The sequence below is a fragment of the Periplaneta americana genome, chromosome 11 (assembly GCF_040183065.1).
Source record: "Periplaneta americana isolate PAMFEO1 chromosome 11, P.americana_PAMFEO1_priV1, whole genome shotgun sequence".
NCBI classification, from domain to species: Eukaryota; Metazoa; Arthropoda; class Insecta; order Blattodea; family Blattidae; genus Periplaneta; species Periplaneta americana.
Genome location: NC_091127.1, coordinates 148,404,356 through 148,424,368, shown reverse-complemented (window position 1 = coordinate 148,424,368; position 20,013 = coordinate 148,404,356). Strand labels below are relative to the sequence as shown.

General features: G+C 36.3%; 1 protein-coding gene across 1 annotated transcript in view; it reads left to right on the top strand.

The window, feature by feature from the left end:
- The window catches only part of obst-E (obstructor-E), a 63,688-nt gene that overhangs the window by 37,203 nt on the left and 6,472 nt on the right, over positions 1–20,013 (top strand). Inside the window, exons 2-4 of the mRNA XM_069840213.1 lie at positions 2,204–2,419; positions 11,039–11,233; positions 19,474–19,666. Of these exons, the coding sequence (XP_069696314.1) occupies positions 2,204–2,419; positions 11,039–11,233; positions 19,474–19,666 (604 nt within the window). The remainder of the gene's footprint in view (positions 1–2,203; positions 2,420–11,038; positions 11,234–19,473; positions 19,667–20,013) is intronic.

Sequence of the window (20,013 nt, the reverse complement as noted above, 5' to 3'; positions counted from 1 at the left end):
AACGTTTCGATGCAGAATTGTTATATCTGGAACTGCTCGAAAATTAAGAGTCAAATGGAGATAATGTTAACCATTTAAAAACCGATCATTTTGAAAATTTGAATGACCAAAAATTCACAAAAGATACTACGTCACAAAGATCGTGGTACCGGTACTCAAAATTTTAGAAGAAACTGATCATAGGTTAGAATATCATAAAAACGGCTGAGACAAAGCTGAAACTAGTCAACTAGGTAACATACAACTGAGTTTTATTTTAAGACATGAAAGTGATTAGCCTATTATAACTACATACCGGTACCTAAGAAATATTAGTAAATTAATACATAATGTGTATTTGAAACATAACAAAAGTTATTGGTATATTAACTTTCATTTATTAGAATTATATTATAGCTAGCGATAAGATATGTTTGCACTGGCTTTAAAACAGAAGCGAAAGAGCTGGATTCTTGGAATTTATAATCGTTTTCTTTCCGATGGAAATTTAATTTTCCAGCAAGATAATCACCCCGCGCACACCGCCATAAACGTTCAAAGACGGTTCACGAAAAAGCATGAAAAAAGAGGAGGATTGAAAAATATCGAGACATCCCGCCTCAAAATCCAGATCAGTTCTGGGATCAAGTTCTGGCTACCTGGGAAGATTTCGCTAAGGATCAGAACTATTTCCGCGATCTGGTGGACTCAATGCCCCAAAAATGCCAGGCAGTGATAGACGCCGGTGGCATGTGGACAATGTATTAGATCCACATGTGTATTTCTTTTATTTTTCTTTAATTTGTTTGTTTATCTTAGTTTTATTTCGGGAAGAAAATTGATCTCCCAAGAGTTCTTTAAATTCTCCTAGTGGATCCATAGTTGCGAAATAATTCGTTCCACTACAGAAAATTAAAAAAATGAAGAAAGGTAACATGTATAAAAATTAGTTACGTTAATAAAAAAAACTGTTCCCGCCGAGAATCGAACACGGGCCCCTGGAATAGCATGCCAACTCGTTACTGACTGCTCCACCTGAGAGTCATGACGCGGTTAGCGCGACGAGGCACATATAGCTGCTGGGCTTGAAGACTACGGAGACAGCGCACATATTATAAACGTATTCGTGTAAATATTTTAATGTTCAGTACTAGTTAATGTTTCATTTGAACTGATTTACTGAAGCTTGGTGAAACCGGCCCTTACTCTAAACATTCTTCAAAGAGAAACATAACATGTTATTTTCACAACTTTTGTCTGAACAGCTGTGGTGTTATCCGTCATGTTTAACTGCTTGTTAAATGAGTTAACGGCCTGAAATCCTACATTTAAAGTTAACAAATGGTTAAGAACCTGTTAAGCCAAACTGGTGTTAAACAAATGGAAAAACTGTATTTAACAAACTGTTGAAGGTTTAACAGTCGTTAAGTGTTCTAACAATACTTGGACAAACCGGCCATTACAATGTGATGTTAAATGAAAGCTAGATGTAAGGACTTGACAAATGTTAAACTTTCAAATCTTTGCCAAAAAATAAATATCCGAAGCTTCCTTCTTTCGCTCGCTCTGTTGAAGCCATGTTCGCTACAACTTACGTTTGTGAAAAAAATATTTTCAACAATGAAAATAGTAAAACCCAAATTTAGATCACGACTGACAGACAAATACCTTCGTGATCAACTACGACTGGCAGTAAGTGACATAGTCTAATTCCTGATTTTGAAACTCTGTCGCAGAGACATTCTGAAGACAGTTAATTTTAGGTTGTGATAATGTGTCCTATGTTTTCTAGTTTATTTCTTTCTTCGTTATACGTACTAAACAATAGTTCGTAGCCTTGTACTGCATGAAATTACATTTAAGTGCTTGACGTAAGGAAAATGAAAATCCGTTAATAAGTCAGACAGTTGCTTCACTTCCCCTTCGGGTGTCCGCCTCCCTCCATAGGTGCTATGCACGTTGCAGTTACACAGTGGCTCGGCGCACGATTACATTTTCGCCACGGCTGGTCTAGCATATACAGTCACGAAGCTTGAGTTGTGAGGCTACTAGGAATAATAGAATGTGCAGGTACTATTTCGCATTGTCTGTAATGAGGCGATAGTAGCGATCCTAGTGGTTAGCTACTATTTATGGATGCATACTTACTACGTATTGAGCTTCGTGACTGCATATACTAGACTGTGATATTATGTTAAGTTGAATCGTAATGTTTTGCTTCCAGTGTTGAGCCAGAGAAGCGGAGGCGGACTGTCTTGCCCAGAGAAGAATGGCCGGTTCCCCAGCCCTACGCAGTGCGACACGTACATCCAGTGCGAAGACGGTGTGGCAGAGGAGATCGTCTGTCCCGACGGTCTCTTGTTCAACGCCAAGGCACGGTACTTCGCCTATCCCTGCCAGTACCCGGTGGATGTGGATTGCGAAGGAAGAGCAGGACTGCGTGAGTGTTTTGTTTTCTAGTTTCATCGACTCTCGATGATACGAATACACTGATCTTCTAAGTGAAAGAAATTTCAACAGTCCTTACTAGAGAAAGTATTTTAGAATATTGTGTAGGAAGTTTTCATTTTTGATATGTTTAATTTCGTTGCACATGGTTCTCTAGTATTAGTCACAGGTCTATTGTCTCTTATCCAATGATATCTGAAAGATGTATTACCTCAGTGATGACACATCTCTTGTCGAATTCATAGAAAAAAATATGCGTTTTTTTACAAGATATCAATGCACACATTGATCATTCTTTAATGATAGCAATTTATGAAGCTTTTCATAATCCCATTGTGACTTCGGGGTTTTCGTTTTAGAAACTATGACATTTCATTGGCGCCGAAGTGCCTCTCGTCCCCGGTCTGTAAATAAACAACCCGTCACCTCCCCGGCCTGTAAATAAAGAACCCATCTCGTCCCCGGCTGAGCTATGTTTCGTTAATCCAGGAACCCCTCTCGTCCCCGGCTGAAATATGTTTCGTTAATCCAGGAACCCCTCTCGTCCCCGGCTGAAATATGTTTCGTTAATCCAGGAACCCCTCTCGTCCCCGGCTGAAATATGTTTCGTTAATCCAGGAACCCCTCTCGACCCCGGCTGAAATATGTTTCGTTAATCCAGGAACCCCTCTCGTCCCCGGCTGAAATATATTTCGTTAATCCATGAACCCGTCGCGTCCCCGGCTGAAATATGTTTCGTTAATCCATGAACCCGTCTCGTCCCCGGCTGAAATATGTTTCGTTAATCCAGGAAAACCCTCTCGTCCCCGGCTGAAATATGTTTCGTTAATCCAGGAACCCGTCTCGTCCCCAGCTGAGCTATGTCTCGTTAATCCATGAACCCGTCTCGTCCCCGGCCGAGCTATGTGTCGTTAATCCAGGAACCCGTCTCGTCCCCGGCTGAAATATGTTTCGTTAATCCAGGAACCCCTCTCGTCCCCGGCTGAAATATGTTTCGTTAATCCAGGAACCCCTCTCGTCCCCGGCTTAAATATGTTTCGTTAATCCAGGAACCCTTCTCGTCTCCGGGTTAAATATGTTTCGTTAATCCAGGAACACGTCTCGTCCCCGGCTGAAATATGTTTCGTTAATCCTGGAACCCCTCTCGTCCCCGGCTGAAATATGTTTCGTTAATCCAGAAACCCTCTCGTCCTCGGCTTAAATGTGTTTCGTTAATCCAGGAACCCCTCTCGTCCCCGGCTGAAATGTGTTTCGTTAATCCAGGAACCCCTCTCGTCCCCGGCTTAAATAAGTTTCGTTAATCCAGGTACCCCTCTCGTCCCCGGCTTACATATGTTTCGTTAATCCAGGAACCCCTCTCGTCCCCGGCTGAAATATGTTTCATTAATCCAGGAACCCCTCTCGTCCCCGGCTGAAATATGTTTCATTAATCCAGGAATCCCTCTCGTCCCCAGCTGAAATATTTTTCGTTAATCCTGGAACCCCTCTCGTCCCCGGCCGAAATATCTTACGTTAATCCAGGAACCCCTCTCGTCCCCAGCTGAAATATTTTTCGTTAATCCTGGAACCCCTCTCGTCCCTGGCCGAAATATATTTCTTTAATCCAGGAACCCCTCTCGTCCCCAGCTGAAATATTTTTCGTTAATCCTGGAACCCCTCTCGTCCCAGGCTGAAATATGTTTCGTTAATCCAGGAATCCCTCTCGTCCCCGGCTGAAATGTGCTTCGTTAATCCAGGAATCCATCTCGTCCCCGGCTGAAATGTGCTTCGTTAATCCAGGAACCCCTCTCGTCCCCGGCTGAAATGTGCTTCGTTAATCCAGGAACCCCTCTCGTCCCCGGCTGAAATGTGCTTCGTTAATCCAGGAACCCCTCTTGTCCCCGGCTGAAATATGTTTCGTTAATCCAGGAACCCCTCTCGTCCCCGGCTGAAATATGTTTCGTTAATCCAGGAACCCCTCTCGTCCCCGGCTGAAATATGTTTCGTTAATCCAGGAACCCCTCTCGTCCCCGGCTGAAATATGTTTCTTTAATCCAGGAACCCCTCTTGTCCCCGGCTGAAATATATTTCGTTAATCCAGGAACCCCTCTCGTCCCCGGCTTGTATATGTTTCGTTAATCCAGGAACCCCTCTCGTCCCCGGCTTGTATATGTTTCGTTAATCCAGGAACCCCTCTCGTCCCCGGCTGAAATATGTTTCTTTAATCCAGGAACCCCTCTCGTCCCCGGCTGAAATATGTTTCTTTAATCCAGGAACCCCTCTCGTCCCCGGCTGAAATATGTTTCTTTAATCCAGGAACCCCTCTCGTCCCCGGCTGAAATATGTTTCGTTAATCTAGGAACCCGTCTCGTCCCCGGCTGAAATATGTTTCGTTAATCCATGAACCCCTCTCGTCCCCGGCTGAGCTATGTTTCGTTAATCCAGGAACCCGTCTCGTCCCCAGCTGAGCTATATCTCGTTAATCCATGAACCCGTCTCGTCCCCGGCCTAGCTATGTGTCGTTAATCCAGGAACCCGTCTCGTCCCCGGCTGAAATATGTTTCGTTAATCCAGAAACCCCTCTCGTCGCCGGCTTAAATATGTTTCGTTAATCCAGGAACCCGTCTCGTCTCCGGCTTAAATATGTTTCGTTATTCCAGGAACACGTCTCGTCCCCGGCTGAAATATGTTTCGTTAATCCTGGAACCCGTCTCGTCCCCGGCTGAAATATGTTTCGTTAATCCAGAACCCCTCTCGTCCTCGGCTTAAATGTGTTTCGTTAATCCAGGAACCCCTCTCGTCCCCGGCTGAAATGTGTTTCGTTAATCCAGGAACCCCTCTCCTCCTCGGCTTAAATATGTTTCGTTAATCCAGGTACCCCTCTCGTCCCCGGCTTAAATATGTTTCGTTAATCCAGGAACCCCTCTCGTCCCCTGCTGAAATATGTTTCATTAATCCAGGAATCCCTCTCGTCCCCGGCCGAAATATGTTTCATTAATCCAGGAACTCCTCTCGTCCCCAGCTGAAATATTTTTCGTTAATCCTGGAACCCCTCTCGTCCTTGGCCGAAATATGTTTCGTTAATCCAGGAACCCCTCTCGTCCTCAGCTGAAATATTTTTCGTTAATCCTGGAACCCCTCTCGTCCCCGGCTGAAATATGTTTCGTTAATCCAGGAATCCCTCTCGTCCCCGGCTGAAATGTGCTTCGTTAATCCAGGAACCCCTCTCGTCCCTGGCTGAAATGTGCTTCGTTAATCCAGGAATCCATCTCGTCCCCGGCTAAAATGTGCTTCGTTAATCCAGGAACCTCTCTCGTCCCCGGCTGAAATGTGCTTCGTTAATCCAGGAACCCCTCTCGTCCCCGGCTGAAATGTGCTTCGTTAATCCAGGAACCCCTCTTGTCCCCGGCTGAAATATGTTTCGTTAATCCAGGAACCCGTCTCGTCCCCGGCTGAAATATGTTTCGTTAATCCAGGAACCCCTCTCGTCCCCGGCTGAAATATGTTTCGTTAATCCAGGAACCCCTCTCGTCCCCGGCTGAAATATGTTTCTTTAATACAGGAACCCCTCTTATCCCCGGCTGAAATATATTTCGTTAATCCAGGAACCCCTCTCGTCCCCGGCTTGTATATGTTTCGTTAATCCAGGAACCCCTCTCGTCTTCGGCTTGTATATGTTTCGTTAATCCAGGAACCCCTCTCGTCCCCGGCTGAAATATGTTTCTTTAATCCAGGAACCCCTCTCGTCCCCGGCTGAAATATGTTTCTTTAATCCAGGAACCCCTCTCGCCCCGGCTGAAATATGTTTCGTTAATCCAGGAACCCCTCTCGTCCCCGGCTGAAATATGTTTTTTTAATCCAGGAACCCCTCTCGTCCCCGGCTGAAATATGTTTCGTTAATCCTGGAACCCCTCTCGTCCCCGGCTGAAATATGTTTCCTTAATCCAGGAACCCGTCTCGTCCCCGGCTGAAATATGTTTCGTTAATCCAGGAACCCCTCTCGTCCCCGGCTGAAATATGTTTCGTCAATCCAGGAACCCCTCTCGTCCCCGGCTGAAATATGTTTCTTTAATCCAGGAACCCCTCTCGTCCCCGGCTGAAATATGTTTCTTTAATACAGGAACCCCTCTTATCCCCGGCTGAAATATGTTTCGTTAATCCAGGAACCCCTCTCGTCCCCGGCTTGTATATGTTTCGTTAATCCAGGAACCCCTCTCGTCCCCGGCTTGTATATGTTTCGTTAATCCATGAACCCCTCTCGTCCCCGGCTGAAATATGTTTCTTTAATCCAGGAACCCCTCTCGTCCCCGGCTGAAATATGTTTCTTTAATCCAGGAACCCCTCTCGCCCCGGCTGAAATATGTTTCGTTAATCCAGGAACCCCTCTCGTCCCCGGCTGAAATATGTTTTTTTAATCCAGGAACCCCTCTCGTCCCCGGCTGAAATATGTTTCGTTAATCCTGGAACCCCTCTCGTCCCCGGCTGAAATATGTTTCCTTAATCCAGGAACCCGTCTCGTCCCCGGCTGAAATATGTTTCGTTAATCCAGGAACCCCTCTCGTCCCCGGCTGAAATATGTTTCGTTAATCCAGGAACCCCTCTCGTCCCCGGCTGAAATATGTTTCTTTAATCCAGGAACCCCTCTCGTCCCCGGCTGAAATATGTTTCGTTAATCCAGGAACCCCTCTCATCCCCGGCTGAAATATGTTTCGTTAATCCAGGAACCCCTCTCGTCCCCGGCTGAAATATGTTTCTTTAATCCAGGAACCCCTCTCGTCTCCGGCTGAAATATGTTTCTTTAATCCAGGAACCCCTCTCGTCCCCGGCTGAAATATGTTTCTTTAATCCAGGAACCCCTCTCGTCCCCGGCTGAAATATGTTTCTTTAATCCAGGAACCCATCTCGTCCCCGGCTGAAATATGTTTCTTTAATCCAGGAACCCCTCTCGTCCCCGGCTGAAATATGTTTCGTTAATCCAGGAACCCCTCTCGTCCCCGGCTGAAATATGTTTCGTTATTCCAGGAACCCCTCTCGTCCCCGGCTGAAATATGTTTCGTTAATCCAGGAACCCTTCTCGTCCTCGGCTGAAATATGTTTCCAATTTCAATTCTCATACGTTTCTGTATTTCCTCTATCAGTACCTACTCAACTCAACATGTCGCAACTGAGTGAAATCTTGAATCAGCGAAGTAAAAGACTATGTGACGAACACTTATTTATTTCCGTTTCTTCATTCCCACCGACAATATGGGCTGATTTTTCTACTGCGTTGACCAAAACTACAAATGCATGTGAATCCTTTCAGTAACACCTTGTCAATGCTTTCTGCTCTCCACATCCTTGCATAGCGACTTTTATAAAAACTCTACTTGACTTTCAATCAGATATCCATGTTAAGCGTAATAGCATAAATGATCCTTTTAAACATTCGCTTTATATAAGTATCTGGTCAAGTATAAGAATGATGAATACTCACACCTACAGTTTGTACGGATTATGTCGCACAATTACAGTTAAAATCAGACCTTGTTTGCTTTTAAGCATGCGACATTTCTTTATTTTTAATAATTTCATTATTTGATGGCATATTTTTATAAACTGGACACTATTTTACTCATGAAAAACAAAATTTTTAACCACATCAACCTGCAAAATTGTTGCGTAGACCCATGTCTACACAAAGTGGGAGGAAATATTTTGTTTTTAACTGGTTTCACTTCTTCTTACACCTCCGAGACGAGTTGGGCTATAGGATTAACGCGCCGAGAATTAAGTGGGGACGAGTTGCACTATTGCATTAACGCACTGAAAATTACGTCGGGACGAGTCAGTTGATTCTGGGACGAGATGGGCTGCTATGCCCTTTATTGGAAAAGCTTCATGACAAAAATAATGACATAACGAAGATTGGAAGATGGATATCTGTCGAATTTAGGGTAACTTATTTTAAAGATATAATTTAAATTTTAGATGATATATTGAAAATAACAGATACAAGTACCTAAACATAATTTATGTCGACCATGCCGAAATGTAGTAATTATACACCTGGTAGCAGTCCTTTAATGCATGTCATTAAAGTACACCTATTCATTAAAGTTCAGGTTTTCGATTATTCTCGGATATGCAATCGAAAGACAACGAGGGAAACGTCACGGAGGCTGGAAATCCGATACTGTCGCAGAAGGTTATGTTCTGTTACTATAATAATTAGCGTTAATTGTAAATAATATTCAAATAAATTCAATTTGTCATCTCGTTTTTCAATTCTAAATCAATTTCCAGGTTATATCAAAATTAGTTCATGCTATTCTTTACATTACATCAAGGTCAATGACATTATTGTTCCTCGGAAAAAATCAATACTTTCGCTTCTGCGCACATCTCACAATTGACGATCTATGCACATGGTCACTTCCGATCTTCAGTCAGATACAAATAAAATGAATACTTCTGAATATTTTCAAGTTAGAAATATGGTCAAGCATAAAAAGTCGTATGAAACTTGCCTATAATGGTAATTAAGATACTCGTATGAAAATTATGAAACTCGCTTGCGCTCGTTTCATAAACATACTCGCGTCTTAATTACTATCAATATAGGCTCGTTGCATAATGTACTATTTATTTATTTCGCAAAAGCTGATAACAAAATTTACTGTTATATGTATCGCTGCTATAGAAGCACGCAGCCGTACTAAAGAAGAAGATCAGTGGTGTTTTCAAAGCAGTATCCTGTGTTTAAATGTAGGCCTAACTTGTACCGCCTAAGAAAATCATTAAACATTTTATCTTCACTGATTTGCAGTTCCAATGCAATAACTTCAAAATTTGATTATGAAGGTCATGTTCTAGCCCCTCTTGAACATGATGGTAACTACTTCGATGTAATGAAATTTGTCTTTACAATATTTCTAAGTGATTTGCCATGTAAATTCCAGTATACACACTGTAATTTCTTGTTTTATAGACGACACGCGCTGCTTCTTGCATCATTATGGTCTACTGAGTTACTCTTCACAGTTGAATGCAGTTTTCTGAACGTTTGTTTAGGATCTCGTCCTTGGAAGTGACTCAACCTTTACTGCCAATGCCAACTCATCCTTTGTAATTGTGAAAACGTCTCGAGACGAATACAGAGTAAAAAGAATTGAAAGTGTAGAACCATTCATCCTTTTCCACTCACCTGCCCATTTTTTTTGGAGCTGTAAAATTAGTTGTTGCATGGACTGTTGACTAAATAGAAGCGATTCCTGAAATAAAAGATGCATTGATAGTGTATTCCAGTGATGTCAAAGCAAGCGCATTTTTCTGACCTTGACGTCGTGTGCGGGCAGCAAGCGCTAAGTATGGAAAGAGGAAGGCCTGTGTATATGAATAAGCAGCCTGTTGGATTAAGAAAACAGTGGTGCACAAACTTCAAACGGAACGTGAAATTTTATGTCGTTATTTTTATATGGCTTCTTTCTGTTTGATATTATCTATATTGTCTGTAAAACAAAAGTACTAACACAGATTTCATAATATTGCACTTGTGTTTTAAATATTAATAACATAATAGAGAGTTAAGAAGGAATATTCACTTAAATTCCATAGTAGTATAATATTATACTGTATTAAGTGGATGAAACTCATCATTCATAAAGAAAGTGATATTCCAAAGAAAGAGATCGAGTATGACATAAGTTGGAATTTATATTGCTGGTATGTTTAGCCTTATAAAAGTAATCAATAAACTAATCAAAACAATATTACAGTACAAAGCAAAGTTACCTAGGTACTGTATGTGTTTTAAGTGTAACTAATATTACATAACAAAACTCTTATCGCATTATGCTTTTAAGGTGATATTTGTGAGCAACTTCCTATAATCAGAATATTAAATTATTTTCTCGAAATCTGCTGAAGCAATAGAGCTGACATTTTTACAACACATGGGCACGTATCTTTTGCTTATGATGTAACAGTAGTTGCTTTGTTAATTCATTTCCTTACAAACAATTTCCATTCGAATATTTTCAAAATTTTCAATACACTATCTTCAGTAATATGCATATACGGTATATTAGATTTACGAAAACATTCTGTAAGGCTACTAAATAAATAGTCCTATACCTGAAAATTTCACTTTTCTATACGAAAAGTTGAGAAAATATTTCTTTTGAATAAAAAAATCAAACTTGTGAAAAATGAGCATTAAAATTAAAACTTACATTCTTATAATGCACTTATACTTCTCAAGAAAATCTAAAAATTAACATGGATACAGTTTTAATAAGTTATCTTCCCTTTATCTATTGAATCAGTGCTGGCCATCCCTGAATATAGCTCGACCAAGCGGCATATACCACCTCTTTCGTCTGTCTCTTTCCTTTCCGCTATAAAGCGCTCAGGCTCTCCTGGGCTCTAAAGCGCGCGCTTGCTCCTGTGGACATCAATTGACATGCCTGGTATATTCTGTCCGTCTATCGAATTATCCGTCTGCCAATCTGTCCGTCTGACTGTTAATGTCTGTCCATCCGTCCGCCGATCTGTTGGTCTGTCCGTCTGTCGATCTATCTGCCTATCTTCTTCCAACCATTCACCCACCAACCCTGCATTAAGATTCTCATCGATTTTGTCTCTGTTACAGAACAACCAAAATCTACGGATGATTGTCCACACCAATTCGGATACTTCCGCCTGGGCGATAGGCAGAACTGTGGACAGTTCATGAACTGCGTGGACGGTAGAGGATACGTCTTCGACTGTCCTGAAGGACTGGCCTTCAACCAGGAGACATACCGCTGCGATTGGCCGGACGAAGTGGAGTCCTGTGATGCGGAAGGTAACATTGGGAGACACAAGAATGGACCACATGAGAAATTGTGACCACCAATCGTAGGTTACCTGCAAAATTGTAGAAAAAATTGGAAATCACATGTAAACAGAATTCCTCGATCTATAATTCCACGCCTAATGTTGAATTATCGTCCTGTGAACAAGAAATCCTTGAGTTAAAACGTTGGCAAGAGACCGTAGCGGAGTACTAGATCCAATACATTGAAGGATGATTATGATACTTTAAAGTAGGTGTATAGCAGCTGCATATGAAAACTGAATTTTTAATTATTTTATACAACTATAAAATTGTTTCCTTTCGTATCATTTTAGTAATAATAATAATAATAATAATAATAATAATAATAATAATAATAATAATGGCTTTATTTAACCTGGCAGAGTTAGGCCGTAAGGCCTTTTCTTACACTCAACCAGGATTAAAACTTGCTTACACAGTTGAACATAAAACTGGATCGGAATTAAGTAATTACATACTGATACAATTTAGGTAAATAATGAGATCAAAAGAGGTAGTTACATAAAATTTACCTCATAAAATAAAAATATACATAGTGAAATACATATTAATGTTGTTAGAATCAAATACGAATCACATAAAAACAGAAGCCGGTAATTCAATAAAAAAATGTACACAGTAAAAATAAAAATAAACATATTAGTATACATATTAGTATTAGATTACAATTAAGTAGGATTTACATAATTAATCCAGAAACCGACCAATTGAATAAAATGTACACAAAAATAGATTAATAATAAAAAAACAATACAGTGGGATACATATTGGCGTTAAGTGATAAATAAACACGATTTAGATAATAAAAATAAGAAACAAAAAAAAAAATAAAAATAAATACAGTGGAACACATTCCATTAAATATTTGCAACGCGTTAGGTCTGGCAACTCATCATAAAATATTTTTCTAATTTACATTTAAAGGAAATCAAAGTTCGGGAGCCCTTGACGTCAGGCGGCAGAGAATTCCAGTGACGAGAAGTAGAAGATGAAGAATATAGAGATGATGTGTGCAGTGGTATTTCTAGCGTGTTATCATATTGTGACCGAGTATTTAAGTTATGATACCGAGAAAGACTGTGGAATCGGACAGATAAGTAAGAGGGAGTAGAGGTGTGCAGGATTCAGTCTTAGTAATTTCATATTAATATCATCATTGATCATCATCAGGCCAGTTTGACCTGTTTCGATCTCAGATAAACAAGATGTATAAGTTTTTTCTGTGGACGTCCTGATCTTCGTCGTCCTTGTGGGTGATACTGTAAGGATACTTTTGGTATCCTGTATGATGACATTCTGGATATGTTGCAGCTATCTTTCTCAATATGGAGATATTTTGTTTTCCAGTGCCTGCATATAGAGTTCTAAAATATCTTCGTTTCTCCGATGGTCGAGCAAAGTAGGCCTACTTCCGATAGCCCGTCTCATGTACCTTATTTCTGCAGTTCGTAATCTGCTGATATCTCTTCGCTTAAGGGCCCTAATTTCACTTCCGTGCATGAGAGTTGGAAGAGTATTACACAGGATGTAAACGATATAAATGGCCAAAATAAATACTGATGATAGAGAATAAGTTACTGAACAAAAAAGTCTAATAAAATTTTTCTGTAACTCTTGTGATTTCCCTAGAAAAAAAATGTTTGTGAGTGTAATGTTTTTGGAAATGATAGTAGACCGTCATTATTTACTTCGGTCCGTCACGTATACATTGCTATAAGATCTCGCAATAACGGATTACCGACGGAAGGAATGCGAATCAAATACTGCGATAGGGAAGAGCGGGCGAGAGGAAAGGTCACGAGATAACTTGAATGATATTCAAGAGTACAGTCGGAAGAGAAATGACATCGATAGAATCAGTCTTGCGTTGTGAGTTACATTACGACTTTAGTTCGTTCCATTGCATGTGAATGCGTGTCTTGTATCGCACGGTATTATTATTTCATTCGTAAACATGTGTTGCGCGTTTAATTAGCTTCGAATTTTTCTCTTGCTACGTTCTTTATTTCCACAGCGATGTCCTCATTTGTTCATCTTCTTGGAAGAGACAGTACTTCCATCAGTTCGCACCTCTCCCCCCTCGGCGTGCCTACATACACACGTCAAAACAGACAGCAACGCCACCATTGGTTTTCGGTAATCGTTTCTTGCGTGAGCTTTTTTTAATACTGCGGTGATATGTTTGTTTACAAATCTGGGTACTCTATTGTGTCTCTATTCTGGTGGTGTTGGCGTGTGTTGGACGCATGGTAATTGACAATGACGTTCACATTTACTCGAACAGTAAATATTAGACTACTATCAATCCTAAAAATATCATATTTTGTTAATTACAAACAAAAAATAGAAGAAAAAACAAAATTTCACTACACATTATGTAGTGACCGAGATGTGGGCCCTACAGTCTGTGTAATTTTGGAGTTTATATCGTGTACACCCTGCATAATTTTAGTCTGATATGCTCTGTATTATGACGTTTTAAAGTAGAGTTTATTAGTTATAATATTTGTAAAAACTCGTATATGATATTTGATAGCCGTCCCAAGCAGGGTTTAATATAATCGGCCTCCTAATCAATTCTAAATGAATATTTATATTTAATTTAATTTTTTCTTTAATAGAAACACTAGTTAGGTAGGCTATCACTGAAAAATTTATTGGATATGTAACAAACAATTTAGGCTACAAGACAAATTACATTTTATAAAGAATATAAATGATGATTAATTATGCTAATCGATGACTTCAGTGCAGTGGAGGATATCATGTCCAGGGTGCTGTCAGGAACTTTTAATTTTCGGAAGACTTCTAAGGACTCCCGTGGGATTGTGCCTCTAGCCCCAATCATAATTCCTATAACGTCCCATGTCTTGATGTTATATTTGGTATCCAAATCGCTGCAGCATGGCAGATAAATTGCCCGTTTTTCTTTGCAGACTTCTCTAGGTTGTTCCTTGCTGTTCTCAAAACGGACTGTGGGATCGAGAAGGAATCCACAATTTTTTTTTTTTCCTGTCTATAATAATGATATCTGCTCTTCGAGTTGAACTGTCAGCAGAAAGGCACCCAATTTCCTCGTACACCTCATACTTATCAGTCCGGCGAAGTTCATTGGCAATCATAGAGCGAATTTATTATGACGGTCAATTCTCAGTAATTCTCCCTTCCGGCAAAAACCCAGTACATGGGCTAAAGTTTCTTGCTCATGGCATCTTCTGCAAGGCTTCTGCCTGGGAGAGTTCTTACTGGAATAACGTTGCAGCTCATTTTGATCGCTTCAGTCCATTGGCTGCAGGAGAGACCCTTCTTGTTGGAAATCCATGCATTCCCTTTCTTCCAGTAATAAGTTCATTAATAAAATATTCTTATCTTTATATCAATTTTATCATTAATTTCTCAGAGAAGTAAATCGATTCGCATGCTCTAAATTATATTATATATAATAAATTATCATTGATACTATCGGTTTGTTACCAATAAGAGAACTAAATCTTAAACAAATATTACTATACAAATGTTGTATTTTGAACCGCGAATGCCACATGCGCTAGAGACGCATAGGTGTGTATTATTATGACTAGTCTTGAACGTTCTTGAAATCCTTGACGTGAAGCATTACGTAACTAATGCGTCTTAGCATCATAATAAGTCTACTAGACAGTGATATAGCTTTTGAAATGGATTGCAGTCTATAGGTTCTGTTGTCTCCATTAGTTGTTAATGGTTAATTAATTTTGGTCAGTTTTGGAATATTTAAAATAGTGTTTTACTATATATTCTTGAATTTCTATTGAGGCTCCCTGGACGTTTAACACAGTGTTATGCAACAGAAAATGGTTTTCGTGGCACGTATGATGTAATTATTAGCCTCTTTACACAAAAGAGGTGACATCAGCACTATGGATATGTATGCACACATTCATTCATAATATAACTTACCTCGTTGCACAAAATTTACGTCGTTGATGAACGATTATTTTGTATTTTGCTGAACTTAAATTGATATAAAAGTTATACATAGGCCTAATGTGTAGATTATAAGTAGTCTTCCGACAATAAATAAATAAATAAATAAATAAATAAATAAATAAATAAATAAATAAATAAATAAATAAATAAATAAATAAATAAATAAGTAAGTAAGTAAGTAAGTAAGTAAGTAAGTAAGTAAGTAAGTAAATAAGTAAATAAGTAAATAAGTAAATAAGTAAATAAGTAAATAAGTAAATAAGTAAATAAGTAAATAAGTAAATAAGTAAATAAATATGTAAATACATCAATAAATAAGTAAATACATCAATAAATAAGTAAATACATAAATAAATATGTAAATAAATAAATAAATAAATATGTAAATAAATAAATAAATAAGTAAATAAATAATTAAATAAATAAATAATTAAATAAATAAGTAAATAAATAAATCAATAAGTAACGTAATAAATAAGTCAATAAATAAATAAATAAATAAGTAAGTAAGTAAGTAAGTAAGTAAATAAGTAAATAAGTAAATAAGTAAATAAGTAAATAAGTAAATAAGTAAATAAGTAAATAAGTAAATAAATATGTAAATACATCAATAAATAAGTAAATACATCAATAAATAAGTAAATACATAAATAAATATGTAAATAAATAAATAAATATGTAAATAAATAATTAAATAAATAAATAATTAAATAAATAAGTAAATAAATAAATCAATAAGTAAGGTAATAAATAAGTCAATAAATAAATAAGTCAATAAATTAATAAATAAATAAGTCAATAAATAAGTTAATAAATAAGTCAATAAGTTAATAAATAAGTAAATAAGTCAATAAATTAATAAATAAATAAGTCGATAAACTAATAAATAAACAAGTCAATAAATAAATAAATAAGTCAATAAATAAATAAATAAGTCAAAAAATAAATAAATAAGTCAATAAATGAATAAATAAATAAGTCAATAAATAAATAAATCAATAAATAAAGTCAATAAATAAATAAGTCAATAAATAAATAAGTCAATAAATAAATAAGTCAATAAATAAATAAGTCAATAAATAAATAAAGTCAATAAATAAATAAGTCAATAAATAAATAAATAAATAAGCTAATAAATAAATAAATAAGTCAAAAATAAATAAATAAGTCAATGAATTAATAAATAAATAAGTCAATAAATAAATAAATGAATAAGCCAATAAATAAATAAGTCAATAAATAAATAAGTCAATAAATTAATAAATAAATAAGTCAATAAATAAATAAAGTCAATAAATAAATAAGTCAATAAATAAATAAATAAATAAATAAATAAGCTAATAAATAAATAAATAAATAAGTCAAAAATAAATAAAGAAATAAATAAGTCAATGAATTAATAAATAAATAAGTCAATAAATAAATAAATGAATAAGCCAATAAATAAATAAGTCAATAAATAAATAAGTCAATAAATTAATAAATAAATAAGTCAATAAATTAATAAATAAATAAGTCAATAAATTAATAAATTAATAAGTCAATAAACTAATAAATAAACAAGTCAATAAATAAATAAATAAATAAGTCAATAAATAAATAGGTCAATAAATGAATAAAAAATGTCAATAAATTAATAAATAAATAAGTCAATAAATAAACAAATAAATATATAAATAAGTCAATAAGTAAATAAATAAATAAGCTAACAAGTAAATAAGTCAATAAATAAAGAAATAAGTCAATAAATAAATAAATAAGTCAATAAATAAATAATTAAGTCAATAAATAAGTCACTAAATAAATAAATAAGTCAATAAATAAATAAGTCGATAAATAAATAAGTCAATAAATAAATAAGTCAATAAATAATAATAAAATTTATTAAACACAATGTGTACATTGTTACATTTTAGTCAAAAGTTGCCTTCTTTTGCGTAGAACGTTAGTGTCTCAGTCCTTGCTTGGCAGGTGAGTATTGGTACTGACTGCAGCTGTGCAGATGCACTGCTCTGAGGCCGAGTGGTATCCTCGTTTGGTACAGATCCTGTGGTGGAACCCGTGGGCCGCCGTCCTCGTGAAGACGTGACGTAGCTCGAAGTTAGGCTTCTTCCATTCTTCCGTGTTCATGGCTGGCGTCTGAAAGAATTCAATAAATAAATAAGCCAATAAATGAATAAATCAACATTGTTACATATAATTGTAAGTTTGTCATTCTGGCTTTACATGCATCACTATTTGAGTAATCATACACTCATTGTCAACTTATTTTATTTCATTTTCTGTTATACACTATTCAATTTCACTCAATACTGTCCTCTTCCATCTAAGTTCATTACATTATTTCATGATAATGATTTTAGTTATATTTTTTCCGTCACTGGTTTTTTCAAATATTTAATGACAGAATTCTTTTTCAGACATCTTTTTTTTAGTAGATTTTTGTAAAAAAGTATGCATATTTAATTTTTCCCCCATTGCCAAATAAACAAGATAAACAAGTGGTTACTTACAAGTTTTTCCACATCCATACAATTATTGCGTAAAATACATATTTAGTAATCTACCCGTGAAGATAGAAAAGCATGTAGTTCGTAAAATGTCTTCACTCATCTCATAGTAGACAATTTTAGTAGGCTACGTTTTTATTAAATATGCATAATTTCAAATAAATTTTACATGTAATCCTTGTCAATTATTTTAATCATTTATTTTTTAATTTGATGGTTGCTTTTAAACTTTTTAAACTTGTTCATTGCAATATGTTTATATGAGTTTACTTACTTATATATAGATATCTACTTATTAGTGTGATGTCCATAATAAGGGCGAAAACGTTCACTAATATGTATTAGTAAAAATAGCTTTTTTGATATTTTGCTATAATAAATAAGTCAAAGACTGAACTATCAAAACTTCACATTTTTGTATTATCAGTAATATTTTAGTTTTGTATTTCATGAACGAAAAGAAATAAAATCATCATATTAGCATGGGTCCTAAAGTCCTTAGAAATCCTATTATTGCTACTGCGATCTTCGGAAGCATGTGTGATCACAGAAAACTGACACTTTTTAACAATTAGTGTGAAATTGTTTCTGTTCAATTCAATTCAATTCAATTCAATTCAATTTATTTGGTCATTAGACATACAGTTTTAGGCTTCGCCAGAATACATTGAAAAAAACATATAAATACGTTTTAAAAAACACTAATAACAGAAACAGTAAAATTTAAGTAATACAATGAAAATATGAAATAATTTGAAACTTTTAAATTGAAGAAAACTAACTAAATTGCAATTAAACTTATTTATTAAAATACAATTTCATACAAATTTGTGTTGAAAAACTCAGTAACAGAAAAAAAGGATTATTTAATAACCAATTGTAAAATCTAGTTTTGAAACTATTGATTGGTAATTTATAATATTGACTGGGGAGCTTATTATATTTCATCCCCATAATTAAAAAGTTTGTGTTGCTCTTGTGTAATCTACAATATGGAATATTAATTTGTTCACTATTTCTAATTTCATGATCATGTATATTGGCCACTAATGAGTAATTGTCGATATTTTGTCGAGTATAAAGCACTAGATAATATTATATATATATATATATATATATATATATATATATATACACACACACAAATTTATGAATGTTAAAATCCGTGATTGTCTGAAAAGTGGCCGACAATGTTCCAGATAGTTTGATTTACATAAAATTCTAATGGCATTCTTTTGTAAAATCAAGACTCTTCCAATTTTGGTTCCATTTCCCCAGAAAATTAGGGCATATCATATTATCGACTGAAAGAAAGAAAAGTAGGCACATCTTAAATAATTTTGAGAAACGCAAGTAGTTAATTTCTTTAGTAAATATAAAACTCTTGATAGCTTTGTGCATATGTATTCGATGTGCTTATCCCATTTTAAACTGGAGTCTATAAAAAGTCCCAGAAATTTTGTGTAGTTGAGTCTGTTGTCCTTATTTATTAGATAGTTTGGGCTGAAAGTTAAGTTGATCTGTGGTACACATGACTTCAAATTTATCAGGAACTCAGTAACTAACATTCTAAAATTATTTTGTACAATTTTGTTTTTTTTTTTTATTCCCTGTACCATCTTAGAAAATTACAATACTAGTGACAGCGAGTATTGTTTATTCGGTACCGCCCTTATGTTAACTATAGACGGAGATATTTCATTTTGTTATAACTTATTATGTTTTCAGCATTCCTTGGATTCAAGTGTCCAGAGGCTCCGGGGGTGTTTGGCGACGACTACCGCTTCTACAGGAATCCTGCAGATTGCCAGAAATATTTCATCTGCGTGAATGGAGGTCCTCGACTTTACAGCTGCGGAGATGGTTATGCGTTTAACGACGAAATCGGTGGCTGTGACGGCATTGAGAATGTCACAAACTGGTCAGTCGAAGTCTTGACATGTCTTATTAATATTACATGCCACACGCTAAGACTCAAACGGTGTTTCTACCAGAATTCTGTAGGGCCGAGTATACTAGTACAAAATAAGAAATAAACAGAGATCAGCTCAGGTGGTTAGGCTACACGTAGCTCTTTCCGACGTTGGATGTGACCTGAAAGTCTTGCTCGAATTCAGTGTTTGACTGTTTGCCTTATCTTAGTCTATGTAAAATGCACTTTTTGATAATTTGATTTTTACTTTTAATGCAGAAGTTTTAACTATCACCACTGTGTAAAGACTGGATCCTGTCTTTCTTCTTTCTTTAGTGTTCTGTCCTAGGGCAGGT